The sequence below is a fragment of the Nannobrachium achirus genome (assembly GCF_963921795.1).
Source record: "Nannobrachium achirus genome assembly, chromosome: 5".
NCBI lineage: Eukaryota > Metazoa > Chordata > Actinopteri > Myctophiformes > Myctophidae > Nannobrachium > Nannobrachium achirus.
Window position 1 is genome coordinate 20,361,851 of NC_137814.1, and position 22,803 is coordinate 20,384,653.

Consider the following 22,803-nt stretch of genomic DNA (forward strand, 5'->3'; position numbering starts at 1 on the left):
TGGCGTATTAGCTTGCGCAAGAAATTTGACGTTGATCTGTAAAAATATAATATAGATAATGAGTTCATCTGGAATCTAGAATCTCAGTAGGGTGTCTGGCTTGGGCAGAAGCTATGAAAAATCTGAATGATAGATGAGATAAATGTGTCCTGTTGTTACCATCTGCCAACATTTGCCTGCGCAGATGTTGCAAAAGACTGTTGAGAAACGTGTGTGTGTGTGTGTGTGTGTGTGTGTGTGTGTGTGTGTGTGTGTGTGTGTGTGTGTGTGTGTGTGTGTGTGTGTGTGTGTGTGTGTGTGTGTGTGTGTTAGGGGTGTAACGATATAGTAACTGAATCAAAAAATCAATTTTAATTTGCAAAGATCTAATATATCGTTATGAAAAAGCATATATCCTACCGCTTTGGCTTTGTATCGTATCGGTATCGTTTTACAATGAAGATAATCGGTATCGAATCGTTTTGCAGTGGAAATAATTGATTGTATGGAAACTAGTATTTCTGCATGGTATTTAGCAATTTTAAGAAGGAAAATGAAAAAGAGGGGTTTAATTACTTTTCCATTCCATATAGCTACTCTTGGTCTATCGATAAATGTGTGTAATCTCTGTGTTCATGTCAAGGTGCAGGTTTGTCCATATGTGTTGAAATATAATGTCCATGTATTTGCCAGAGAATCACAGTGTTTACTTATTTATATCCATAATAGATTTTTCCCTTAAAAACATGCACTATTGACACCTTTCACACAGATTTAATTTCTTTGCTAAATAGTTACTATATCGATTTTAAATCATTGAATCGAATCGTATCGTATCGCCATGAATGAGCCAATATCGTCCATGTATCGTATCGTCAACCATGTATCGTGATGCGTATCGTATCGCTGTTAAAATGTTTCGTTACACCCCTAGTAGTATAAAGTGGAAATTTCTCCTCACTTTGTGGATCGCATGAGAGACATTTCAGGTATGTGTTGCTTTCCTCCCTGTTTCTCTAAGATCACATTTGCCTGCCATTCAGCACATATGAGACTCATTAGGGACATCTATAAATTAACGTCCCTTCAGTCACTCTAAATGTCAACTTTACTAAGCCTGTATGCTTCTCTCTAAAACGGTTTTATTGCGATCGTCCCAAAAAAAGAAAAGAAAAGGAAATCATTCGGAGAATGTCACTGAATCCCGTTCAAATCTTAATCTGAGACAGATCTGTGCACTCTCTGGCAACAACGTCCAGCTGCCATAAGCAGGAGAAGTCCAACTCTGCAGCTGCTCTACTGTGACCCATAGCTAATCAGTGGGAGATTATGGGCGAGATACTGTAGATGAAGCATGCAATAAACGTTTGTCAAATTATCCCGACTTTAAGAGCCATGATTTCTTCCCACAGTTAGGTCTGCTTGAAAGTAGGTGAAAGTGTGGATTTGTCTTTGTCTGAACCTAACCCTAACACTACACTACTAACTAACTGGAATGGCTGTTACCACAAAATGACAAGTTTATAGAGAGCACCGGAAGGTGTCCTGTAACTAGTAACCAGGAACTAGAATTACTAGAATAAAAAAATCAGTTTCAACAACTTCCAACATGGTGTCCCTATTTTGGACATGTCATTATAGGCAAGCTTGTGAGCTTGTAGATCGGATATTTTAGCCATGTGACGCCACCATATGACAAAGTATAAAATAGTGCTTAAGTAGTATGCTGACTGTATGTATGCAATTTTTTATAAAGGCATTGTATAGGCATTTGTACTAAAAGATGGGATTCTTCATCACCACAACTGCAGCATTCTATGATTACAGTCGTGAAAGTGATTAAGAAAAACATCCTCAGAACAGCTGTTTCACCACCTTGTCTGAATCTCTTACACATATAGAACACAAAATTAATTATTCCAATTCACCATGTGGTGAGCTTTGTGCTGCAAACGGTTAACGGGTATTGCTTACGTCAGTGTTTCTCAAAGTGGATTCCAGGGACTCTGTGGGTTCCTTTAGGGGGGTCTAAATGGACCCATACAAGTCTGTAACTCTGACTGTTAGGGTCCATTTGGTTCCATTTGTACACTGTCAGAGTTAAGGGGAGACCTTGAAATGTAAAAGTTTGAGAAACACTGGCTTACGTCACAACTAGGGATGTAACAATATAGTAAGTGAATCGAAAAATCGATTTTAATTTGCAATGATCTACTATACCGTTTGAAAAAGCAAAATATCGTACCGTTTTGGCTTTGTATCGTATCGTATCGTTTTAAAATGCGGTAATCGATATCGAATCGTATCGTTGTTAAAATGTATCGTTACACCCCTAGTCACAACGTGTCTTAGAGCAGTAGATGTAGGAGGACAGGCAGACAGCACCACCAATCATCATGATACAGTAGATCATTGTTGCCGTTTGATCTCCATTCAGAGTCATTTAAAACCAGCTGGACTTATAATACTTCTACTACAGTATACCTCCTATTTAAAGCATAAAGACAAGACAAGACAGACAGACAGACAAAGACCACCTGTTAAGGATACGCACATGCGTGATTCTTCTTTATTACAGTCAGAAAACACACAAATGTTTACGCACACGCATGCGTACTGCACGCGTACAGACGCACGCACGCACACAGGCACACACACACACAGGGATTCAATTACTGCACATTCCCAACTTCAAAGAGTTTCTGATGTATGAAACATTGCCCATGTCACATGTAAAAGCATGCGCATGCTCTCTCTCTCTCTCTCTCACACGCACACGCATGCACGCACACACACACACACACACACACACACACACACACACACACACACACACACACACACACACACACACACACACACACACACACACACACACACACATACAGTAGAGATACACTTCATATGACACATTATCAGACGCCAGTGTTGACATACCACAGTGAAGCTGTATTAATTATGCTGTGTGTTAAAAGGTTATGAGGGCGGTCTGCACCTTAACCTTCTCTGACACACCCAGTCCCCCCTGGCAACAAGTAAGGCTAGTTGCTACACACTACATGTCTGAACAGTGTAAAAACCATATATTTAGAAGATGCAAAGTAGGCCAACTGTGTTTTAACACAAAGACTGAACAGTGTAAAAACAATTCATTTATAAAATCTCAAGGAGGACAACTGTGTTTTAACACTATGCTTTTTCTTTTCTTTTTTCCCCTTTTTTCTCTCTTTTTTGTTTAACTTACATTCAATCACCCAGTCAAATTACAGTTATTTTGGTTTTTACATTTGATCCTGTTGTGTATAGTAAATGTCATTGTCCATTCAAACATGCGAGCAACTGGCTGGGGGCAAAAACTTGTGGAAACAAGTATGTGACTGTAGAAAAGAGAACAGACTTTTTGTCTGTCGAAACACAGGGGGAGTGATGACTGATGAACAAGTCTAGAATGGAAAGTAATGGATTCAATCTGGCCAGTGATATACATTCAATATGGAAACTTGGAATCTCTTATATGGAATCTATTTTTAAAAATGAATTTGTTTCTAAATATCGACCATTATAAGAGACGGAAAGAGAAAAGCTGCTACTTTATTTGAATTTTAACCAAGCCAGAGTATCAAGGTTTGTTGAACAACAGTATGGTATTACTAATGCTCTAATGAAGGCTCATAGCCGGAACGCGAAAGCTTTCGTTTATTGCTGTGTGCCAATAAAAGAAAAGTGGAAACGTGAGTACTTTGCCCATGACATTTTGGATGTGCTACCTTTTTGGGACTTTTTCAATTCAAGGTCAGGTTATGATGTATTACAGTAAGAGCAGAACTATTTTATTGTTATGGTTCCATAACAGCGCATATCCTGAGGTCCTTAAACTCAACATCATCAGATCAGGTCATGAACATAATTCAACTGTGTCCCCACTCCCCAAGTGTTCTATTTAATTTATCCTAGTATTTTTTTGCATTTTTGATGAAGATGTAACTGTCAGAATACCTGTTATGTCTGTCTATGTCCATTTTTGCCCATATACTGTATGGAGATTTATGTATGTTTGAATTCTTTGGCCTATTGGCAGCGTGCACAAGAAATGTGACACTGATGGTTGTGGTTGTGTGGGGGAACAGCCACAGGCAGACACAATCATCTCCACCCTGTCATTGATTTGAAATTTTGGATGTGCCACCTTTTGGGGATTTTTCAATTCCTATGTATTTTGGATTGTGTGTCTAGCACTCCACCGAGAAAACCCATTGTTGATGCGCAACCTCTTTTTCTTATTGCGACCGAAGGTCGCAGTATACCATGAGAAACGTTGTAGCGTGTCCTTCCTTCCGTCTTTCCGTAAAGGAAGTGATGTCACGTGACATCACCTCACCAAAGATCAAACCCTGGATATCCATACTGTCACTGTGACATCACAGGTGATACCACAGGTGACCTATCACCTATGTAAAAGTCCATATATGGGTATCCCTACTATCCCTTTTATGACCATATACTGTATGAAGATCCCTGATGTCACTGATATATATCACTGGCCAGATGGCAAAGTCATGGCCCATATCTGTGTGGCTGGTTCTCCATGTATGGGCATAACATAAAAAGTCAGTATATGGTCATTCCCAGAAACAGACCTTTTATGCCCATATATGGAGATTTTGTGATGCCCTAACTGGCCCAAGAGCCTGCTTTACTCTGATTTACACCCTACCTTCCCCGAAAACGTTAATATTAAGTCCATGATGCCCTGTTATGCTCATATATGGGGATCCCCAGGCATCATTAACATACGTTTATACGGTTTATTTACGGCGAAATTGCCGAAAAATGATCTTTAAAATGACAAAATGGGAATAGCTATTCTGTTAGCATTATCATCCGGGACCTTTCCATGACGTGCACGAACGTGAGCACGCGCGTCACTGCAACGTGAGCCCCCGGATGCTAATGCAGTCCCCTATAGGAGAAAGTCTGGCATTCTTTGGTGCCCTCTAGGGGCTGGCACTGGACGCGTTAAGGACATATCTGGGAATGCCCATATTTGGTAATGCCCATATATGGGCATGTTTTGACATAACATTGTTGACCATCATGCAGGGGTCTCCATGGGTAACTGGTCCAATATATATCACTGGCCAGATGGCCAAGAATTGGTGTGACCTTGCCCTGCGAGGTCGCATGTCACCCTGAGGCGTCTTACTAGTTTTAATACGCCATTAGTGTTTTACATATGAAATGAAAACCACCAACATTTTACTCTGTAGCTAAATCATTGCCACACGTATCTATTGGTGTCCAGACTGACAGTTAAATGCAAGATCTAATTGTGTTAATTGCTCTCATGACCTAAGTTAAAAACAGGAGTAAAAATGTGTAATACAAGTCCAATGTCTAAGTTTGAAGAAACGTTATATTTAAATGCTCTCGCTAGAAAGGCTGTACAGTCCCTTCTTTACTCCTGCAGAGCAGTGACTCACCCTGCCCCACTATTAACCCAGTCTTAACGAGCTCTGACTCACCATTAATTGTCTTAATGAGCTCTAACTCAGTATTATAAATTATACTCCGCACTTCCATAGCATTGCATCGTGGCACATTGTCAGCTTGTAGATCTGTTGTTTTTGGCAAGCAAACGCCATCATTCTGCAGAGTGCATTAGGCTTCAATGAGCTGTGACTCACTGTCGCAATGAGCTCTGAGCGGATCTGAAGGCTGAATCTAAAGCTGTGACGTTTCCTCTCAAGGACGGCGAGGGGTCAGGGGACACGGATGTATAGGCATGACAGAAAAGTACAAACATGTGCAGGAATGTTTAGGTCATGAAACGTGAAGCTCGCTAATGTCACGATTTCAGCGTAAACATCGCCAAGGTTAAGCCGGGGTTTAGGCTGGGACGCGAAGGGTTTTATGAGCCACGCATGTAGAAACGCACGCATGTAGAAACACACACACACACACACACACACACACACACACACACACACACACACACACACACACACACACACACACACACACACACACACACACACACACACACACACACACGTTTGCACGCACGCACGCACACTAGAAAAAGCAGTAATTGACACTCCCTTGCTCATCACTCACTCACAAACGCAAGTGCATGCGCACGCACGCACGCACGCACGCACGCACGCACGCACGCGAGCACGCAACACACACACACACACACACACACACACACACACACACACACACACACACACACACACACACACACACACACACACACACACACACACACACACACACACACACCAGACAGACACCCTCAAAAGGAGAATTGCGGTCCCTTCATATTCTACCCTCATTTCCTGGTATCCTTGACAACGACATATACACAGCTGTCTCAGCTCAAACCCCCATTCCCCATGACACACACACACACACACACACACACACACACACACACACACACACACACACACACACACACACATGCACGCACGCACAGACTGCATCCCTTTAGATGTGATAAAGTGTTTCCAGCTGCAAGACAGAGAACAAGAAAAAAGAAAGAGAGAGGGAGGTCGATACTGTAGAAAGACAGAAAGATAACAAACTGAAAGTCCCAAGCAGTACAATAACGGGGAATGTCATCAAAAGAATTCACAAAACAACAGAAGGAGATAAAAGAGAGAGAGAGAGATGTCTAACTGTGTCCATGAAAAAAAAAAGTAGGATTAAAGTGTGACTCACATCCTGTCTGTGGTCTCTGCCAGGAAGGGATTGAAGGGAAGATAGAACCACACAAATGGAGAGATAAAGAAAAGAGACGATTCCGAAATGAAGAGAAACAGACTCACATCGGTTCCCGGTTCTCCAGGCTCCCCGTCGTCCCCTTTAGGTCCAGGAGTTCCCTTGCCGCCCTTGATGTCAGAGAGTAAAGTTGAAAGGTCAGGAACATACTGTACATGAACACGTCAGCGTCTTTACAAAATGTTGGCAACAGATCTTCAAGGACGATGTCACTGGCAGACGAGTTTCTGAACCGTCCACAGCCCTCCTAAGGGACAGTGTGACATTGTGCAATTTTATCGTGAACATTAGTGAGGACCAATTACATGAAGATAGGTTGAAAAGTGGTCCTTTAAATGGACACTACCAGGCCTGGAATGTCGTCATTTTAGGGGCAAGGCCACTTGGCCTTTGGTGTTGTCCATTTTTTGAGGGCACAAATGCCAGGGCAGGAAGGCCATCAAATGAAACAAGATTTTAGTCCATTGAAAGAATTTGTTGAATTTAAGGGTTAGGGATGATAACCTAATCTGCAGTGAAATAGATATATGATGGTATTTACAATCTGATCCATGCACCAATCAAAGTAACTGGACTGGTTTAAAGATGGGGACTCAGGGGATTTCAGAATCTCAACAAAAAACACTGGTGTCTACATGACAAGAAAGAGACACAGGTGTGTCTACTGTCTACATATTGACCAGAAAGAGACAAAGGAGAAAGTGGTACAGTCAGCTGGAGCATTAAGGCCACTGTGGCCTCTGGCCATGTCATTGGTTTGAGGGGCACAAGGCCAAACTAAGGGGCAACGACGGCCATGGCCTTCATGGCCTCCATGAAATTCCTACCCTGGACACTACACAATCTAACTCATCCTCCTCAAGGGGACACACAGACTTAAGACTGTCTTTTATGCTGGTAGCAATGAAGATGTACACAGTATAATGATGCACACGATGGCCGCTATGCTAGTCCAATAAGACTATTAGCTCAGAAGTAACAATAGTTCATTACAGTAAGGACACTATCTGACATGGTTATGTGATTTTGTCCAGCATTATGCATGCACTGTTGAGGGTCTATAGTATTGTATATTTTGTTCGTTATTGATGGTGATTCTTTTGAGTGCGATGCTGTATCTATACAGTACCTTTCTTGCCCTGTGGCTGTATCTTAAGCTGCTGTGCAGCCTTTGGCGACTGAATTTCCCTGGCGGGATCAATAAAGATCTTATCTTATGGTATCTTATCTTAAATCAACACTAAAGTTTAATTTACATTGAATTAAAACAGCTGGTTGTGGCATGAAGACATCCACACAGAATGTGAATATACAGTAAATAGGCAACAAAACTATTATTTAAAAAATCACACCCGTGTGAACTGAGCGGTGGTTTACCCACCTCATAGATCATGTGTACCGATTTTTGTGACATTTGAAGAAAATATGTAGGAAAAGAAGCAAAAAGTGTGTTTTGGAGAAAATTCAAGATGGCGGAAAATCTATCCTGGCGCAAATGGGCGTGGCCTATATGGGGAGATGCGTCTTGACCCAAGGAATCCAGGGAAAAAAGAATTTAAATTTTCCGATCTACGGTTCAAGAGTTATGGGGCAAAACGTAAAGTGGGCCGTTATAGCGCCACCATGAGGCCGAGTGATGTAATTATTTTTCGATACATTCTTAAAATCATTATGAATCTCCTCTCCGAGGTTTGAAACTGTAGCTCCTATGCTTTGCGAGAGACAAATAATTGAATGTGATTTCTTGCATTGTCCCATTATAAGTCAATGGGGACAATTCAGCGTCGTTTTTTGCCGATTACGTCGCCATTGTAAGGTGGATCGGAAAGACAGTTACTAGCACACCATTCCCGACCGAGCCGCACGTTTTGATGTATATATTGCGGGGGTGGCGTAAATGGTGCGGGACTAGTAGCGTGCCGAAGTTTAGGCTACAGACACGGACGGACGGAGACCCACACACACGGCCACGTATAGGAGCGTTGTGACCACCGCTCAAAAAAAAAAATCCGTGAATAAAAGCACCAGCCAGTATGAATGAGGCATCACCTAGTTAACAGTTTGATGTGAATTATTTATTATTATTGTGTATGTAACTGTGTACATGTTCATGTGCGTCCAGGGGCTAAATTTCAAGAATGGAGTCAAAGGGGAAAGGTCGTGAACCTACCGGCTCGCCAGCATCCCCACGTGGGCCAGGGTAACCCTAAAAAAGATCAGAAAGGTTTGTGATATACAGTTCAATACACAGCATGCATATTAATACAGACTTGAATGATCAGGAGGCGTCGCAAGGGGGAGAAAGTGGGACTGAGTTGCTAGGGCCCAAGGTGGAGGGGCCTTAACTATTTTATCCTTTAGCTATTGAAAAATAGCAGATATACAAGCTCACAGCTGCATGCTTGTAGATCTGCAATTTTTGAAAAGTTGTGAAAATGTGTGCAAATCTTTGAAAATATGTATTTTTTTTAAGCAAACATTTGTAACTCAAATTTTGCTTCTGGGGGGGTACCTGGAACTAAATATTTTGAGATGGGGGTCCGTGGCCAAATACATATCATTTTGGGGGTCCTAGACATGAAAAAGAGCACCACGGACATAAAAACACAAGAAGGATTTGAAATATTCAAAGACTTTTTCACGATTTTCCAAAAATAGTAGATCTACAAGCTCACAGTGCTGCACTCGGTGCCGCACTAATGCGTAATAATGCGTCTAAATGGGTTAAACCCCCTTCCCGCTATGAAGAACATTCATGGGGGGCCCGCAGTGAATCCTTGTACTGTACCCAGGGCCCAGAATTTGGTGGGACACCCCTGTGGATGATGAGAAACCTCACACACACATGTTGTTAATATCTTCTCATACGGTACCTGGAATCCATGGCAACCTTCTGTTCCGTTTCCTGGGGCCCCATCCTCTCCCTGAAACAAAGGAACCGTATTAGACACAGTAACATCCTTAATGGGTGTTAATTTAACTCAGATGACGAGTGTACAAATCAATTTGTACACACATCTGAGTTAGATTAACACTCAGCATTTAATGTGCAGCAGACTCACAAATTATTAGGCCATCTCTCTCTCTTTTGCTCTCTCTCTCTCTCTCTCTCTCTTACCCTCTCTCCCAGCTGGCCTCTGTCTCCGGGGGCTCCTTTGATTCCTCTTGGTCCTTTGGGTCCCTGGGTGACAATAGAACAGACAAAATATTAAAAACATGAAACGTGATATAATGACGTGTCTCTGTTGAAATATAGTGGGTTGACATCATGACACAAGGGAATGGTGTATAACAAACTGTGAGTGTTTGTGTGAGTGTGACTGGTTGCCTGAAGAGTGAAGACTAGAAGGTTCTTGGTTCTAGGCTCTTCCTGGTATTATGTCGAAAATGTGAGGCATATATTGTACATTTGAACATGAATTTACAATCCTACACGTAGCGAGCGATTAACACTGCTGATGCATTTATCACAACATGAGCTATTGCATGTAATTCATGGTTTAGAAAGCTGGTGGCTTTGGTGGTCTTGGTGTCCAAGAATATCTATGCCACTGAATTAGAATTGATAGAAAACATATTGGCATAGATAAACAAAAGCGGTCTTGATACAAATAACCTTGCATAATCTGCAAAATAGCTTTAACACACAGGGCGCATATCCCGACTAAAGTTAAGGATTTCAAATCCGACCGCCGAGTGCTTTTCCCGACTAAAGTAGGGATATAACGTTTCCTATTGTAAACCGCAGAGTGAAGTCTGTGGCACTCGGCACTGAAGCAAAAACTCAAATCCCCATAATCCATCTGGAGAAAACAGAATCAGGAAGTGTAATCCACCGTTAGAAGCAATGGAATGATCTGCAGGAAAATGGCTTTATTTCGGAATCTATCTCCAGATTGCGTTCTTGTTTAAAACAGCCCTTCTCTACGAACCATAACAAAAGCATGGATAGCCGCGGTTATAATCTTTGTTTACCGAGTGAAAGAAAAGACAAATAGCCGTTCGTCCAAATGTAATCGTATCACTTCCGGGACCAGTGCTGCGTTCATGGAGTCTTGAACTCAACTACTGTGTTAATGTAGTTGAAAGTTTGAAGGTGAGGCACCAGCCGGCTCGTCATGAGCATTTATGGGTTCAGTGATGATCACACAACTGTTTCACCCTCTGAGCCACTTGGGAAAGAGGAATTTCTGACTTACGATTCCAAAGTCACGGACCAAAATAAAAGGTTTTTCCTGAGCAGCGGGTGAGACTTCTGCCTAGTGGAAACCATAGCTCTTGTGGTTATTAAAATTCAAATACCTTTAGGGCAGAAGAAGGGCAATAACAATCCGAACAAAAACAATAGGGTTCCCTAACACCTGCTTAGACCCCTAATTTTGACTCATCTTGATTTAATTTTTTATTGCGCGTGCATGCGTGAGTGTGTCGTTGAATGTGTGTGTGTACTGTGTGTGTGTGTGTGTGTTTGTGTGTGTGTGTGTGTGTGTGTGTGTGTGTGTGTGTGTGTGTGTGTGTGTGTGTGTGTGTGTGTGTGTGTGTGTGCGCGCGTGCGTGCGTGCATGTGTGCGTACACGACTGTGTGCGTGCGTGTGTGCGTGTGTGCGTGTGTGTGTGTGTGTGTGTGTGTGTGTGTGTGTGTGTGTGTGTGTGTGTGTGTGTGTGCTGTCTTTCACCTCTGGTCCAGGTGGGCCTTCATCTCCTCTGTAGCCGGGAGATCCAGCCTTGCCAAGCTCGCCCTGGAAAACAAGAGCGACAAGACCACCGTTAAACATTAATAACACTAATTAAAATAGCTCGCCAAAACACAACAGCACCGTACAGTACGGCCCCGCAGAAGAAAATGGCGTCAGTCAAACATGTCTTCGTTCTCACCGTTCCTGCAATTAAAATAAACCGACGATACAGTCATTTCCTGCAGTATACCGACAGCTGTTTCACCGCTCTGTAAACGACCCTAAATGTAGTGTGAGTGCCAGATCTAAGAAATATTTCTCTGTGTTTATATAGATTTATAACGCTAGCCAAGATCATAGCTCAACACTGGTAAGACAGCATAGGAATGTAAGATTACGTGTGGAGTGTAAAACATTAGGCCTACAGTATGTCATGTGAGGTCTCTTCTTTCATGCGTCCAAAAACAATAAAGTCTGCCCACTGGATCATGCTCCCAAGTTTAACATTTAATTGGTTTACAACATTGGACGCGAAGTTTAGAGCTTCACCGGCTCTTCATCAACTAGGGAGGCTCAAAACATCACATACAATCATGGAAACCAATAAATACATTTCAAACTTTGGAGCATGAGCCGGTGTATGGACTTGTTTTATTTTTATTTATTTTATTTATTTTCTTTTGGGGGGGGGGGGGGGGGGGGGGGATTCTGACCTCTACCCAGCACCTGGTTACTTTAGTGAGTGAATGTGTGTTCTTTAGTGTTTGTTTCTCCACTTCATGCATGTCAGTATTTTTTCTTTTCTTTTTTTTTACTGAAATAACTATGAAATTATCCAAATTGTATTTTCTTTGATGATTTTAGAGATTCTGATTGGTACAGATATTGCGATCAAAGATACTACTGAAAGGGGGCGCCCACTGGCCTACCGGTCCAGGCGCATACCACATAGGCTCTGATGCCTGACAGCTGTGTCGCGGGTTTGAGTCTCGATTCGGCTACCTCCTCTCTCCCCAGTTCCTGTCAGTCTACTGACTTAACAATAAAGGCATAAAAGCCCAAAAACAAATACAAAATAAACTAGAAGCAGTGCTCTTCCGAGCACAGGTCTCCACCAGGCCACACAAATCGGCCTGTTATAGCGCCACCATGAGGCTGATTTAAAAAATGTGGGGCAGAGGTTCTGAATTAGCATCCAGGGAGTGTGTGTGCTCAGTTTGGCAGCGAACGGGCCAACGGCGCCGGAGATTAGCTGGTAACAACCAGGCCACACAAATCGGCCTGTTATAGCGCCACCATGAGGCTGATTTGAAAAATGTGGGGCAGAGGTTCTAGATTGGCATCCAGGGAGTGTGTGTGCTCAGTTTGGCAGCGATCGTGCCAACGGCGACTGAGATTAGCTGCACACAAACTGCGAGGACACACAGACACACGGACACACGGACACACGGACGGACGCACGGACGGACGGAGGGGAAAACATACTCTCCCTCAGCCTTCGGCTGGTGGAGACAATAAAAAAGATACTGCTGAAATACCACAAGACCGAATATCAGCAGGACAGGCGCCGTGTGCAGTATGTCTAAAAGCGTTTCCTTTCAGGTAATGGAAAAAAGAACCTGTGTTCCAATGGACCCAATGTAGATTATAAGACCTGACGAAGAAGAAATGACGAAGTACTAGTAGTAGTAACTGTGTGAGGTTGCATTTAGGAATTATTTTTCTCTGCCACAGTGAGTTACTTTGTTGTTTATTCCGTGTTTTCTCTGTGAAACATTTCCCTACGGTTGACTCAGATGTGGGGAAAAAAAGAAGGTATAGCACAAAAGAACCATTGAGAGCGCTGACATCACGGAGCCTACCACAACTAATGCATGTAGTGTATTATTATTATAACACTGCCTTATGCCTTATTAAGAAAACCATATTGAGGCTTTGGCGCGGACAGAGGGGGAGAAGAACTGAGTCAGAGGGGAAAGAGTGAGCGCCGATGTTCCCAGGAGGAAGGAGAGTGAGTGAGAGAAGGAGGAGAGGATGGAGACAGGGATGGGAGGGTGAGAGAGAGAGAGAGAGAGAGACAGAGACAGAGACAGACAGAGAGAGAGAGAGAGAGAGAAAGAGAGTGGGAGAGAACAGGAAAGAAGTAAAGGAAGAACATTCAAACGTGAAGGGAGCTGCTGCTTCTGGACAATGTCCAGACTTCCCCCTATTTAGGCTGCTGCCCATTTTATTATGACTCACAAACAGATGAAATGCACATCTGCATGCGCACCTCATACGCATGCATGCATGCACACACGCACGCGCGCGCGCACGCACGCACGCACGCACGCACACACACACACACACACACACACACACACACACACACACAACGTGGTGGAACAACTCAGAAGTGGAAGCACTGTATTCATGTTCTATCCAGTATTATTGGAACGCCCATGTACTGTATGCTGGTATATTGGTTTGGAATGGGCGGTTCTGGACAACTGGATAGCCGAACTACTCGATGGCAGGCACCACATTCCCTCCAGTCCTTGCCACTATAGCAGTCGGATCTGTTGTTCTGGACAACCGGATCTCTGTATCTGTCAGTCCTCGTCCCTTTTATGCCCATATATGGAGATCGCTGATGTCAGTATATGCCCATACAGTATATGAGCAGGCCCCCTTTTGTGCCCATTTATGGAGCTGACTGATTTGTTTGCGGCTGATGCCACGACAACACATTGAGGTTTATCCATATTTGGGCGTAGCTGCACAGGGAACTCCTTATATGGTTATGGCTGTGTCAGAGTGACGTCAGAGGTCTGCCCGCCCTCCCATTAGCCAATTTCAATATAGGATAGCAGATCTACAAGCTGACAATGCATCACAATGCAACACAAAGTGAGCTTGTAGATGGGCTACTTTTTAAAACCAGGCAAAGTATAGAATAGGGCTTAGATGTTTAATGCATACTATGTAACTAGTGACTAAAGTTTCCAAATAATTGTAGTCGAGTAAAAGTATAATACGTATTTGTGGGGTAAAAGTATAAAGTATCAAAAATGGTAAACATTAAAGTAGAATTACAGGTACAGTACCTCTACTTTACCCGAGTAGTAAAGGTACTGTAAAAGTTACTTTCCACCACAGGACGGACGCACGCACGCGCACACACACACATACACACACACACACACACACACACACACACACACACACACACACACACACACACACACACACACACACACACACACACACACACACATGCACGCACGCACACACATATTCTCATTCCAACTGGAGGAAAGGATGCTGAGAGGGGAAAGATGATTGCGTCAGAAAGCCCCAAGAAGGGTAAAAACTAACACTGTATGTACATGTACTGTAGCTCCCACGACTCTCTGGAAACTGTGTGTGTGTGTGTGTGTGTGGGTGGTCTTGTGTCTATATACTGTACAGTACCTGAATGTACTGTATGTTGATATGTGTTTGTGTGTGTGTTGTTGATCTGTGTTTGTGTGGGTGCATGTGTGTCCATGTGGCTTACTGGATCTCCGTTGGGGCCAGCTGAGCCCTCCCTCCCCTGCTCTCCGCGTGGTCCTGGATCCCCCTGGCAAGGAACAAGACCAGAAGACCTGAATCAACTCACACCGCACATCTGAAAGTCCACCAGATACTAATAATAGACAAGCAAGGCAGACAGAGCCAAGTTTGAAACAGCGTTAAGCCTTTAGGCATAATAGATTACACTAGGCTGACTAAACTAAACAGACAAGCCAAATTCTTTTCTTTTTCAGGGATTTATACAGTAGATTTTATACAGTAGGTCAATCCAATTGCCACTTCAGTTGCCAGTTCAACAGTTCAATATTTCATTTCCCATGGCTTCAGGAATACAGTAGCCTACCTTTAATGCAGGATTATAAGTTCGTTTTTTTATTAAACAAACTGAAAATGGTGACTACAGGTCCATAGGAGGACCAACATTCATTGTCATCTTTGCTCCAATAGACCCCTCAAGTGTGTCAATAATTGTATTACCCTAATTTACCCATTTCGACAAAGGAGCGTCGGGAGGGTTAGCGACTCACCCCACGGAGGTTAGGGTTAGGGTAAGGGTTTGGGTTGGTTGTCGAAAAGATGACACGTAGTAACAGCGAAGCGCTCCCAAATATGGGATTCCACATCCAAACCAGTTTCAGCTGAATGGCAATTTTGTTTTTGCCTTCGATTTCTACAGATTTGACTGTGTTTGTTATTCGTTGCCATTTGTTGTTATATATACTGAATTAACATCACCACTACAGCGCTCTATGGGTGGAGCTTAACCACGCGAACCCTTGCTCCCCTATTCTGGGCGTGTCCTAATAGCTGTGAACATTCAGCGACAATAGGCAAATAAATCTACAAGCTCACAACGTGTCGCATAGTGTGCAAGCTTGTAGATTGGCAATTGGCAAAGAGATGTTGTGTAGGAGTTCAAAAGGAGGGTGGAGGTGAAGTGGTTAAATAGCAGCTGGATGGCAGGAGTTCCCAGTGGTGTAAAGTAACTAAGTACATTTACTTAAGTACAGTACTTAAGTACAGTTTTGAGGTACTTTTACTTTACTGGAGTATTTCCAATTTTCTATACTTTTACTTCAACGCCACTACATCTCAGAGGTAAATATTGTACTTTTACTCCACTACAATTATTTGAAAACTTTAGTTGCTAGTTACTTTGCAGTAAGTCACAACACACGTTGTGAGCTTGTAGATCTGCTATTTTCAAACAATTTCTACTTTTACTTTTGGTACTTTAAGTATATTTTGATACCAATACTTTCATAATTTTACTCAAGTACATTTTGAATTATGGACTTTTACTTGTAAGGGTGCCCTCACACCAAAATACCTAGAGTGGAATCCGCCAATGCATTTCAATGAAAATTCTCATTGAAATGCATTGGCGGATTCCACTCTAGGTATTTTGGTGTGAGGGCACCCTAACAGAGTATTTCTTCACTGCAGTATTGATACTTTTACTTAAGTAAAGAATTTAAGTACTTTTTCCACCACTGGGCGTTCCCCCTGATCCATGCTTGATCAGGGCCATTTATACCAACTCCTCCTTTATCGTCTCTTCCGCCTCCTCATCCTCATCATCACTTACTATTTCTCCTCTTGGGCCTCTGTTTCCACGGGAACCTTGTTCACCTTTCTCTCCGGCTAGTCCCTAAAGGTGAATTGAGACGGGCGTTAAAACACACACACACACACACACACACACACACACACACACACACACACACACACACACACACACACACACACACACACACACACACTCGCACAGAAGTGCACAATCACAAAGTATTGATGCCATTCATATTTACTCTCTCTCCACGCGGTCCGTCCGCTCCTGATGCGCCCTGAAACACACAGACGTACACATCTTGAATAGACAGATAGTACATCACCAGTTCATGAACTTGACGTGTCCGGGGTCTTCATATATTTTCTGTCATAACAACGGTTTCAAATAACTGTAATAACTCACGTCATCACCACGTTCTCCTTTGTCCCCAGCGAGTCCAGGAGGGCCACCGTCCCCCTATCAGTAAAACACAGAATGTCACTGATGTATCCATCAACAATCTTGCATTATGTCAGACTTTTGACACTTTTGCAGTTCTCCATATTTCTTGTCAACACGCATCAATGCATAGTAATTACTTCATATCAGTCTGTCTGTGTCTGAGAACAAAATAACTGTAATCATTTACACAAATCATGGTGAGAATGATTGATTGGCGGTTGCAAATCTTTTCTTTTTTCATTATTTTTATTTTTTGACACTTTTAGGTCAAAAAGGTCAAAGGCCCGGAATGGATTTCCAGCAAGTTGAGACATTTCTCCATGACCTGACTACCTAAGTAGCCTGGCATGTCTGTCAAAAAAAGTCTGATGGTCAATCTCCATGACTAAAGCCCTTATCAGATTCTGCGGTGAAGAGCCTATCACCGCAAATTTTAGGTGATAAGTTATCCACCTAAAGTGAGAAAACAAGTGGAGGCCATCATAGTCAGTCACGGTGAAGTCCTATCACTGTGACTGACTGGTCTAGATCGACCAATCAGTGAACGGGGTGATGGGCCGATCTGTCTGAAAGTAAAAACAGAGAGATGTGTCGGGGTTCGCGGTGGATAGGTCTTCACCGCGAGTAATGACGTAATGTTGTCGTTTTATGACTTGAAAAGACTACACCGCAGTGGATAGCTTATCACCGTGCCTACACCGTGCCTACTATGATAGGGGCATTAGCCTGTCGTGTGCGTTCATGCACGCGTGTACATGGCTAGGGTGAGCCTGGGAAGGTGTATGACTCCCGGCTTGAATTCTAGTCTCAGTCAAGCCCTGGTGTAGGTCACAGACAATTTCAACGCCAAGAATGGATGGCCAAATTTTCAAGAAACCTCATAGGAATGAACAGTCAGCTGCCCTGAAGACGTTACCTTTTAGGTCAAAAATGTCGAAGTTCAATGTCGAGAACAAGAAACTTGGTGGGAATGATCTGTATGCTGCTCTGAAGAGATAATTAAGTTTTGGATCTAAAATGTTTAAAGTCAAGGCCACAATTAACCTACATACTGGAGGCCATGGTTCTCAGCAGGAAACCGATGGATTGTGCAGTCCAAGTAGGGAATGAGGCTTTACTCCAGGTGAAGGAGTTTAAGTATCTCGGGGTCTTGTTCACGAATGAGAGAAAGGGGAAGACGGAGAAGGAGATCAGCCGGAGAATCAGAGCAGCAGGAGCGGTTTTGCAGTCGCTAAATCGCACTGTGGTGAAGAAAAAAGAGTTGAGCCGGAAGGCAAAGCTCTCTGTCTACCGAGCAATCTTCGTTCCTACTCTCACCTATGGTCATGAAGTGTGGGTCATGACCGAAAGTATAAGGTCGTGGGTACAAGCGGCCGAAATGGGTTTCCTCAGACGGGTGGCTGGTATCTCCCTTAGAGATAGGGTGAGAAGTTCAGTCACCCGAGAGTAGAACCGCTGCTCCTACACTTGGAAAGGAGTCAGCTTAGGTGGTTCGGGCATCTAGTACGGATGCCTCCCGAGCGCCTTCCTAGGAAGGTCCTCGATGCACGTCCCACTGGGAGGAGACCCCGTGGCAGACCAAAGACCAGATGGAGGGATTATATCTCCAAACTGGCTTGGGAACGCCTCGGTATACTCCCTGAGGGAGTGGAGGAAGTTGCTCGGGATAAGGAAATCTGGAGGTCTCAGTTGGAACTGTTACCCCCGCGACCCGATTCCGGATAAGCGGTTGAAGATGGATGGATGGACTGTATGCATTTTCTAAATTTTTGATGAATTTCCCATCCCCAGGTCCCTTTGTTTGTTTGGATATTATAGTACCTTGGGTCCCTGGCTTCCAAAGTTGCCCGGTCTTCCTGGTTCAGCAATTGGTCCCTCATCTCCCTGTAATACATTGCATACAAATGTGTCAGCGTACACAGTGGCAAACAGGTGTTTAACTGTATCTTTGACAGTGCACGCCATTTCTTATCTTACTTTGCCTCCTTTGTTTCCGTATGGGCCGGGGTCTCCCTTTGGACCAGATGTTCCCTGCTGACCCTGGAAGCAGAAAACCACAGAGACAGTTTCACTGTTATGATCATGAACTGCTGAAGTCACGCCAATCCATTTTCAGTGTGTTAGACAGTGTGCACGTGTGGATGTACTTCTACACAGCATTTACTGTATGTGACTGAAGCATGATTCCGTTCCTGTCGGGCAGAAACCTTGTATCTCCATATTTCAACTTTTTGGTGGTACAACGTCTCCTTAGCGTGAGTGTGTGTGTGTGTAGGTTTGTTACTATGCGTGTATGTAGCCTGAGCATGATCTGCAATACCGCTGGTGACCAAGTGGCGCTGTTGCGCGACACACACGCACATGCAAGCACGCGACCCTGAAATGAACTGCTACACACACACACACACACACACACACACACGCACCACCGCTCACTTCAAATTAGTTTTTTATGTTTTTCTTTGTACATTAATGCCCTACTTCAAACAAGAGTGTCACATAAAAGTAGTGAAAATAGCAGGTCTACAACCGTTGTGAGCTTGTAGATCGGCTATTTTCTCTATTCTAAAATGTATTTATTTATTTATTTTTTAAGGAGGACTTCACCACTTTTCAACCTATCTTCATATAATTGGTCCTCACTAAAACATAGCTTTTTTTTTTGTTTGTTTTTTCTCAGAGGAGGGCTGTGGGCAGGTCAGAACCCCATCGTCTTGTGACATCATCGATTGGGAATCCAAGCTAATAGAAACTGCAGGCTTTCTATTCCTGAAAAGTTGCAATGTTAAAATGGAAGCCATTGTTCTCGCGATAATATTTTTTTTTGTGGAAAATGATGATGTCACAAGACGATGGATTTTGAACTTCCCATAGCTCTCCTAGGAGACTTGGACCGAGTAGAAAAAAATTGCGCTATTTTATTATGAACATTAGTGAGGACCTATTATATGAAGATAGGTTGAAAAGTGGTGAAGTCCTCCTTTAAGTAAGTAAAAGTAAATATGAAAAGTAAAAATGAAGAAAAAAAAAAAAGTTTTGGTCATACACGTTTTCCACCCGATAGCAACGATTTATACTTCGTCGTACAATGGTGGCGTGCATCGAAAATAGTAGATTTACACGCTCATAGCGTTTTGCGTCCGTGGCACTTTGGGAGCTTGTAGATCGGCTATTTTCGGCACATGATTAATTTGGCTTGACTGTGTATTTACAGTATGGCAGTATAGCTTCACTTAAACAGTCTGTCAGCAGAGAATGTAAACAGATGGTGATTAAAGACCTAGCATCCCCAGCCTCAGGGCCTTAGACACTCACCAAGACGCTGCGGTTCCAAACATGGCTAATGGCTAAACTGTAAACAATAGTGGTCAAGCCACAGACACAGATGGAAGTGCTGGACTAGTGTGTGTCCATATGTGTGTGTGTGTGTGTGTGTGTGTGTGTGTGTGTGTGTGTGTGTGTGTGTGTGTGTGTGTGTGTGTGTGTGTGTGTGTGTGTGCGTGCGTGTGTGTGCTTGTGTGTGTGTGCGTGCGTGCATGCGTGCGTGCGTGCGTGCGTGCGTGCGTGCGTGCGTGCGTGCGTGCGTGCGTGCGTATGTATGATTAAGTGTCCATTCCTCAATAGCAGCAAACGTGATGACAATGACAAAAGAAATACTCCAGAGCGGAATGTTGTATAATTTGTGATTAAAGTTTTGAAAACAAATGGTTAGTATAAGTATACTGTATATTTAAAGATTTGAGATTTAAGGGTCAGGTAAGTGATAATCTTTGGTTAAAACAAAAAGCTTTTAGTTGAATAGTTAAAGCACTATATTTTGATAGTCATCATTTTCATACAGTGTTTGTTCAGTAAGAGTCTCCGTGTCAGTCTCCAGCTATTTAATAAACAGATTTTTTTTGTTCAGGTGGGTGTTCCAATTCCAATTTTGTCTGCTCATTTCTTAATGCCATCATTTCCAATTTCACTTGTTTAATCTTTATTCTACGCAAGTTCTCTCTCCTGAATGCATAAACTAGGTATCCCGACGTGAAGATTTAACTGGTAAATGGTAAATGGTGCATTTGGAACGATACAAACACAGTGGAAAGTAACATCAAAGATGATCCACTACAACCACATCCTCCTCTGGATGATGATGCGTACGTCCAGAGGAAAATTAACTCACTTTTCTGAGCCTAATTATTCCAAAAGCTAGGAGGGAGGGTGGGTGGGTGAGGGTGAGCAAGCTATCTGTGTAAGAATGTATCTGTATCCCTGTATGTATGTATGTATGTATGTATGTATGTATGTATGTATGTATGTATGTATGTATGTATGTATGTATGTATGTATGTATGTATAGTATGTATGTATGTATGTATGTATGTATGTAAGAAAAATACACTAACCACAAATACAAAACCACTGAATGTTGAATGTTCATTTTTTTGGGGTGTAATTGAGGTCAGGAAACATAAAAAAATCCACAAAAGATATTTGTATTTTTTTTTTATGTCATGACCCCTTTAAAGAAAGAACAGGAGAGACAGGGAGACTTCTGTTACTGAACAAACTCTATAGCTATGAGTACTATCAGGATATAGAGCTATTTAACACTTGTTTTAACAAAGGAATATCACTTACCTTTAAGATTTGGACTATGAGATTGGACATTTAGGATTTATTATTTAAGATTTTAGACATGGCATTTCAATTTCAATTCAGTACTCACATTTGATCCAGGAGAACCTTTGCAGCCAGGAAGACCAGGGAAACCAGCTTCACCCTAGTGAAGGAGGAAGGCAGACATGTTATCAAAGAAAACACAAGACTTCAATGACCACAATAATAACCAAACAGACAGTAGTAAAACAGCCAGAGCCTGAATGTTTGAACAACAGTAACTGTAACTCACCTTTCTTCCATCAACTCCATCTCTTCCAAATTGACCTTTATCTCCCTAAGGGGAGGGAGGGGGAGAGAGAGAGAGGGGGAGAGAGAGAGAGAGAGAGAGAGAGAGAGAGAGAGAGAGAGAGAGAGAGAGAGAGAATGAGGAAGAGAGGGAGAGAGGGAGAGATCAAATGAGTGAGGGAGAGAATGAAGGAATCCACCATTTATTTTCAAAGAGCAACCCTAGGAGCAGGTAAGAGGACGGCATAATACGGGGTATCTGCTACTTAAAATCAGCTTACCTTGTAGCCTTTATGTCCTCTTTCACCCTGCAACAAAACACAAGAAATTGGTCAGCCACATTACATTACAGCAACTTCTACTGTATACATTTTACAAACTACGGCTACAATATTGAAGTAATACATTCGAACAATTCTTGGTTAAAGTGTACATTTTGAATTTGTTTGCTCTGGGTGTGGGTCTACCTTGTCTCCTCTTCCACCACGGTCTCCCTGGAAACACAAACATATATAGTTAGCGTTGTAATATTAAACAGGTGCTATTACATCATCATTACACCTTTACCGTAAACATCTTCTTCTTAATCATTGTTTATCTTGTGTGAGCCTCCCGGTAGCCTGAATGATTGTATTGACTCATTTTGATGGGGACCCCTTGGAACCCTCTCAACAACCCCTTGGGGTCCCCAAACCCCACTTTGAGAACCCCTTGTATAAATCACCTTTCCTCTCTTCAGCTCAATGTGTCATACCTTCATTCCACGGTATCCGACAGGGCCGGGATCTCCCACACTGCCCTGTAAAACAATGAAATAAGTCATCAGGATCAGGACTTCTAACATCACACTTTTATGACATTTCAATAACGTGTCTGTCCTCTTGCCGTGTGTATTTTGCC

General features: G+C 42.8%; 1 protein-coding gene across 1 annotated transcript in view; it reads right to left on the minus strand.

Annotated features, from left to right (window-relative positions):
- The window catches only part of col6a1 (collagen, type VI, alpha 1), a 47,117-nt gene that overhangs the window by 14,085 nt on the left and 10,229 nt on the right, over positions 1 to 22,803 (minus strand). The window contains exons 10-25 of the mRNA XM_080725232.1: positions 22,658 to 22,702; positions 22,371 to 22,397; positions 22,185 to 22,211; positions 21,908 to 21,952; positions 21,725 to 21,778; positions 18,988 to 19,050; positions 18,832 to 18,894; positions 16,972 to 17,025; positions 16,808 to 16,843; positions 16,585 to 16,647; positions 14,980 to 15,042; positions 11,442 to 11,504; positions 9,884 to 9,946; positions 9,639 to 9,689; positions 8,936 to 8,971; positions 6,813 to 6,875 (exon numbers count right to left, since the gene is read on the minus strand). Of these exons, the coding sequence (XP_080581358.1) occupies positions 6,813 to 6,875; positions 8,936 to 8,971; positions 9,639 to 9,689; positions 9,884 to 9,946; positions 11,442 to 11,504; positions 14,980 to 15,042; positions 16,585 to 16,647; positions 16,808 to 16,843; positions 16,972 to 17,025; positions 18,832 to 18,894; positions 18,988 to 19,050; positions 21,725 to 21,778; positions 21,908 to 21,952; positions 22,185 to 22,211; positions 22,371 to 22,397; positions 22,658 to 22,702 (816 nt within the window). The remainder of the gene's footprint in view (positions 1 to 6,812; positions 6,876 to 8,935; positions 8,972 to 9,638; positions 9,690 to 9,883; positions 9,947 to 11,441; positions 11,505 to 14,979; positions 15,043 to 16,584; positions 16,648 to 16,807; positions 16,844 to 16,971; positions 17,026 to 18,831; positions 18,895 to 18,987; positions 19,051 to 21,724; positions 21,779 to 21,907; positions 21,953 to 22,184; positions 22,212 to 22,370; positions 22,398 to 22,657; positions 22,703 to 22,803) is intronic.